This window comes from Acanthisitta chloris, unplaced genomic scaffold, assembly GCF_000695815.1.
Source record: "Acanthisitta chloris isolate BGI_N310 unplaced genomic scaffold, ASM69581v1 scaffold25562, whole genome shotgun sequence".
In the NCBI taxonomy this organism is placed as follows: domain Eukaryota; kingdom Metazoa; phylum Chordata; class Aves; order Passeriformes; family Acanthisittidae; genus Acanthisitta; species Acanthisitta chloris.
The window spans coordinates 34,696-40,639 of NW_008662532.1; the positions used below are offsets into that span (position 1 = coordinate 34,696).

The 5,944-nt window shown below is 57.8% G+C and overlaps 1 protein-coding gene across 1 annotated transcript in view; it reads left to right on the forward strand.

Moving 5' to 3' along the window:
• Positions 1 to 5,680, forward strand: part of LOC103798384 (cadherin EGF LAG seven-pass G-type receptor 3-like) — a gene marked incomplete at both ends in the record, with an annotated part of 40,371 nt that extends 34,691 nt beyond the window's left edge. The window contains 18 exon segments of the mRNA XM_009070640.1: positions 105 to 247; positions 529 to 668; positions 766 to 876; positions 1,663 to 1,835; positions 1,914 to 2,078; positions 2,210 to 2,362; positions 2,548 to 2,630; positions 2,726 to 2,873; positions 2,982 to 3,095; positions 3,201 to 3,278; positions 3,422 to 3,517; positions 3,638 to 3,744; positions 3,833 to 3,902; positions 4,071 to 4,163; positions 4,266 to 4,370; positions 4,919 to 5,086; positions 5,211 to 5,265; positions 5,559 to 5,680. Of these exon segments, the coding sequence (XP_009068888.1) occupies positions 105 to 247; positions 529 to 668; positions 766 to 876; positions 1,663 to 1,835; positions 1,914 to 2,078; positions 2,210 to 2,362; positions 2,548 to 2,630; positions 2,726 to 2,873; positions 2,982 to 3,095; positions 3,201 to 3,278; positions 3,422 to 3,517; positions 3,638 to 3,744; positions 3,833 to 3,902; positions 4,071 to 4,163; positions 4,266 to 4,370; positions 4,919 to 5,086; positions 5,211 to 5,265; positions 5,559 to 5,680 (2,124 nt within the window).
• Between the last annotated feature and the right edge of the window lie 264 nt (positions 5,681 to 5,944).

Consider the following 5,944-nt stretch of genomic DNA (forward strand, 5'->3'; position numbering starts at 1 on the left):
ATGGCTCTCTGGGGCAAGTGGAGCTGGAGGGTCTGCAGGGTGGGTAAGGTGCTGGGTGCCCCAGTCATGGAGATGTATCTGAGCTGTCCCTTGTCTCCCTGCAGGAGGGCCAGGCAGGCATGGCAGCAGAGATGGCACTGAGCCATCGAGCACCCCGTGAGGTGCTGAGTGAAGCTGAACTGGAAGCAGTGGCACAGAAGAAACCTCCCACCAAGCCCTCGCTGAGCAGCTATCTCCGCAAGACCAGGTAAGACCATGTGGCCAGGGGGATGTGCATGGACCTTGCCAGGTACTGGGCACCCCAACCCCACTGCCATGGGGAGCTGCAGACCTCAGGCTTCATTCCCCCAAGTCCAAATGTCCATGTCCCCACTCTGTCCTTTTGCCTGGAGGGACACCATGCTTCAGTGAATGGAGCTGGCAGTCCCACAGGACCCACTGCTTCCCATGGGACCCTGTCCTCCCCCACTGATGTCCCCAAGCCCTTGTGCTTGTGCTCGGCCTCAGCTCCTGGTCCTTCTCTGCCAGATGCTCAAGCTCAGCTGCCAAGTCCCTGCTGTTCCGTTTCCTGCCCTTCCTGCACTGGCTGCCCCGCTACCCAGTCAAGGACTGGCTCCTGGGGGACATTGTTTCGGGCTTCAGCGTGGGCATCATGCACCTGCCCCAAGGTGAGTGATGCCATGCCCGAGGCTGCCAGGAGCTCCCCGAAGGTGAGGGGAGCCAGGGGTTGGCCATCTGTGACATTTCTCCCTGCTCACCATCCAGGACTTGCCTATGCACTGCTGGCTGGGCTGCCACCCGTCACCGGTCTCTACTCCTCTTTTTATCCTGTCTTACTCTACTTCTTCTTTGGCACATCCAGGCACAATTCTGTGGGTAAGCTGAGGGACCACATGCTTGCACAGTGATGCTGGGGAGGGAGCAAGGATGAGAGGGGCAAGCCTTTGTCCATGGCACAGCATCACCGTATCAGTGGCTGGGGAGACCTCCTTCCTTTTACTTTGCCCCACCAAGAAGGTGGTTGGCTAAGCCTGAACAAAAACAGAGTGGGTGTGCTTTGATCTGGGCCCAAAGGTGCTGGTGTACCTCAGAGAGGTTCTGGTGCTCACCTTGGGCTCCCTGCCCACATGTTGACCCCACCTGGAATACTGCATGCAGTTTGGTGCCCTCCACATGGAACTGTTGGAGCCAGTCCAGAGGAGGCCACAAAGTTGATAAGAGGACTGGAGCATCTCCCCTGTGTAGTCAGGCTGAGGAATTTGGGGCTGTTCAGCCTGGAGAAGAGAAGACTGCATGGAGACCTCACAGCAACTTTTCAATATCTGAAGGGCCTATAAGGGAGCGGGAGGGGCACTCTTTGTTAGGAACTGCAATGGTAGGAGAAGGGGTAATGGGTTCAAATTGAAGGAGGGGAAGTTTAGGTTAGATATTAGGAAAAAGATTTTTCCTGTAAGAGTGGTGAGACACTGGCACAGGTTGCCCAGGGAGGCCATGGCTACCCAAACCCTGGGGGTGTTCAAAGCCAGGCTGGATGAGGCCTTGAGTATCCTGGTCCAGGGTATCCCTCCCAGGGCAGGCAGATTTGGGACTAGGTGATCTGCAAGGTCTATTCCAACCCCTAAAACTCTATGATTCTATGGCACTGACTCTTCTTGTCCCTAGGTCCCTTTGCTGTCATCTCTGTCATGATCGGGAGCTTGACGGACTCCCTAGTGCCTAGTGAGAACTTCCTGGAGTCTGTCAATGGAGAGAATGTAACGATCAATGAGACAGCACGGGATGCTGCAAGGGTGGAGTTGGTGGCCATGGTCACTGTCCTGGTGGGCATCTTCCAGGTAAGGTAGTGCCAGCCTAGTCTAGCAGACAACAGGGGGCCATAAGCTGTGTGTCACTTCTGCCACCTCTCCTTTCAGGTGGCCTTGGGCCTCCTGCAGTTTGGCGTCGTGGTGACCTACCTCTCAGACCCACTGGTGCGTGGTTACACCACTGCTTCCTCCGTGCATGTCCTGGTCTCCCAGCTCAAGAATGTCTTTGGGGTTTCCCTGGAGGAGCACTCAGGGCCACTCTCACTGTTTGTGGTGAGTGGGGGCTTGCTACTACTGCCCAGGACCCCCTGGGCTCTCACCTGTGGGGCACATAGAGGCCCCCAAAAACCTGCTGGGAAGGCAACTACTTTCCTGAGCACATTTTCTCCTCCTGTGTCCTCTAGACTGTCATTGAGATCTGCAAGAAGCTACCAAGCACCAACATCGGCACCCTGGTGACAGCCATCATTGCCATGGTGTCCATTTACATTGTGAAAGAGCTCAACCACAAGTTTGCTGCAAAACTGCCCATGCCTATCCCCATCGAGCTTATCACGGTACCCAGAGCTGACCCAGCTTCCTGTGGGGATGCAGCCATGCATGTCCATGTCCTCTCCAGGGTGGGGAGGGGTCGGATGGGGTTCCTCGGCAAGTGCAGCTCCAGGACATGTACCCCTCCCTCCTCCTCCATCACAGTCTCTGTGCAGGAAGGCCCTGACTCATTCTTATCATCTTCCCCCAGATCATTGTCTCCACTGGCATCTCCTATGGTGTCAACCTGAAAGACAAGTTTGGCATCTCCGTGGTGGGCAACATCCCCAGTGGGTGAGCAGGGCTGGACAGTGAGGGGGGCTGTGCTGAGGCACTGTGCCACCCAGAGCACCCTCCATTTGAACCCCATCTCTCTTTCTTGAATGTAGGATGAAGCCACCTGTGGTCCCTAACTTCAGCTACTTTGGGCAGGTGGTGGGAAATGCCTTTGCCATTGCCGTGGTAGGCTATGCCATCTGCATCTCCCTGGGCAAGATCTTTGCCCTGAAGCATGGCTACAAAGTAGACAGCAACCAGGTGATGCATTGAGGTACAGGGCCCTCGCCCTGGGTAAAAGCCAAGCTTGGCTCTTCATGCAGCCAGAGGAAAGCATGGTGCTCCCCTGACACCGCTCTGTCCCCGCAGGAGCTGATTGCACTGGGCCTCTGCAACTTCCTGGGAGGCTTCTTCCAGTGTTTTGCCATCAGCTGCTCCATGTCCCGGAGCCTGGTACAGGAGAGCACAGGGGGGAACAGCCAGGTGGGTCTGGGCAGTACTGTCTCCCTCTGCAGGGCTGGATCAAGGGCAGGCAGCACAGTGAGGTGTGGGGGCTCACCCCTTGCCTCCCTCTCTCCCTCTGCACAGGTAGCCGGTGTCATTGCATCCCTGGTCATCCTGGTGACCATCCTGAAGATTGGAGAGCTCTTCCGGGACCTGCCCAAGGTACATCTATTCACATAGCCCCTGTGCCACATCCCGTTCCTGTGCTCATTCCCACGGCATGGTGGTGTGGCAGGGGAACAGCCAAGCGCCACCCCCAGACCTTGCCCTCAGCTTCCTCATAGCCAAAGAGACTTCTCTCCTAGGCCATTTTGGCTGCCATCATCATCATCAACCTCAAGGGCATGTTTAAGCAGTTCAGCGACCTCAAGATGCTCTGGAAGTCCAACCGGGTGGACCTGGTAAGGTGCTGACCAGCCTTGGGGCTGTGCTCTTGTTCCTGGAGAGGGTTTCTCCATCCTCCCTGAGGCTTGTGGGTGCTGGCAGAGGCCATGCTGCAGCTGATTGCATCCCCTCTCCAGATGGTCTGGATTGTGACATTCGTGGCCACTCTCCTTCTGAACTTGGACATTGGCCTAGGGGCCTCAGTGGCCTTTGGGCTGCTCACTGTCATCTTCCGCAGTCAGCTGTGAGTACCCTGGGGCTAGGGCCAGTGCCATGGCCCGAGGGCAGGAGGAGCCCAGGGTGACCTCAGCCCCTTGCTCTGCTCCCTGCAGCCCCCACTACTCCATGCTGGGTCGTGTCTCCAACACCGATGTCTACAAGGACGTGGCAGAATATGAGATGGTAACAGCAGTGTGGAATGGGGAAGGGCTGCCTGCAGTGGGGGGGCAGTTCAAAGCACCTCCAATGGCTGTTTGCTGGGGAAAGGAGCTGGGGTCACTTTGAGAGAGGGAGGGGAAGGGGAGCAGGTGGCTCCATGCCTGGAGTATCACCCTTGCCATCTTTGCCCAGGCACAGGAGGTCCCTGGTGTGAAGATCTTCCGCTCCTCCTCCACCCTCTATTTTGCCAACGTGGAGCTGTACGCTGAGGCCCTGAAGAAGAAGGTAGGAGAGCCACCAGCCCCCCAGTGCTGCCCATGGCCCTCACCTGCCAGCACCAGGGTGGCGGTGGGGCAGCTGGGGACACAAGGCTGCATTGCTTTGCAGAGTGGCATCGACGTGGACCGCCTGATTGAGAAGAAGAAAAAGGCTGTCAAGAAGCTGAAGAAACAGGAGAAGAAAGTGGAGAAGGAAAAGGCAAAGAGGAAAAAGGTGCTTTTCTGCCACAGGGGACCTCTCCAGGGCCACCCTGCACTGTCTCCCTGCCTGGTTCTGATCCTCCTGTCTGTGCACTGGCTGGGCTTGGTGGCCCATGGGGTTCCCAGTTCAGTGTGGGTCCAATGGGTGAGAAAGGTCCGGGAGCTGAGCTGGGCCAGTGCCACACCCAAGGTCCATGGAGTAAGCCAGGCTGTTAATGATTATGCAGTGGAGCCAGTGAGTCCCTAGCCTTTTGGCAAGTTAATTATAATTAAGAGCAAGAGCAAAGGCTGGCCTGGTGCCAGCTAATGATCCCAGCTCTGGAGAGTGGCACTGGGGAGAGAAGTGTGTCTTCATGCACCCAGAAGGAGCCCAAAAATGGATGAAGGTGTAAAACGGGCACCCACTCCCAAGGCCACCCACTGCCTGTGCCCTCGTGCAGCCAAAGAGCCTTGCCAAGTCCCACTGCACTGCAGGGAAGGGTGAGCCCAGGAGGTACTCTGCCAAACCCGGGATGCTGCCAGTCCTGGAGCAGTGAGGACAGGTCTCCCTCCCTCCTCCAGAACGCAGAGGATGGTCCAGGTGTGGCGGTGATTGAGGTGAGCAGAGAGGAGAAAAATGCGCCCTCCGAGCCCACCCTGCATAGCCTGAGGCTGCCCCAGCCTGGCTTCATCTTGGACTTCAGCTCCGTCAACTTCGTGGACACTGTCTCCATCAAGATCCTGAAGAATGTAAGGGGCTGGGGATGCAGGCAGGATGGCAGCCTTGCTGAGGGCATCTCCAGGGCCCTTTGGGGTGGCCTGATGGCTGCTGCCCATCCCTCTTCCTGGGTAAAACATTTTCTGCTGTTTGCAGATCTTCAGGGACTTCCATGAGATAGAAGTGGATGTCTTCGTTGCCAGCTGCCCGGGTGAGGGGGATCTGCAGAGCCATGAGACCCTGCTGGGCATGGCCACCGCTTTGGCACACAGCTGCTGGCCTTGGGTCCCTCCATGGTGCTCCCATCCCCAGGGTTTCCCCAGGGGACAGGTGCTGTAGGTTGTCCCATGGAACCAGTCTGAGCCTCACAGCCTCCACCAAGGCAGCTGTGTCCCTGGTGATGACCCTGGTGCCCCCAAAGCACAGGAGGAGGGAGGCTGCTCTGGGTGGGGGATGGGGGTTCAGGTACGTGCCATCACTTTATATACTTCTTCCTCCACACAGGGCCTGTCCTGGCCCAGCTGGAGCGGGGCAACTTCTTCAGCTCAGCCATCACCAAGCACTGCTTCTTCCCCTCGGTGCACGATGCCGTGGTGCACATCAGCAGCGAGAGGCACCAGACCTCAGTAAGCACTCAGCCTTGCCTTCCCCATCACAGCGATGGAGGGGGCAGCCAAGCCAACCCCTCCCTGTATGTTGTCCTCAGGTGGACCACAGCAGCAGACTGTAGCTATGAGAGAGGAGGACGTCTCCCCCAGGAGCTGGGTGGGCAAGGAGGGCTTTGCCACCCTGATGGCACCAACTCACCCACCCCAGGGCCCGGAGGCTCTGTACCCCCACCAGCCCCTCCGGACTCTGAGCGCTGGGGCCCTGCCCTGGCCTCGACCCCT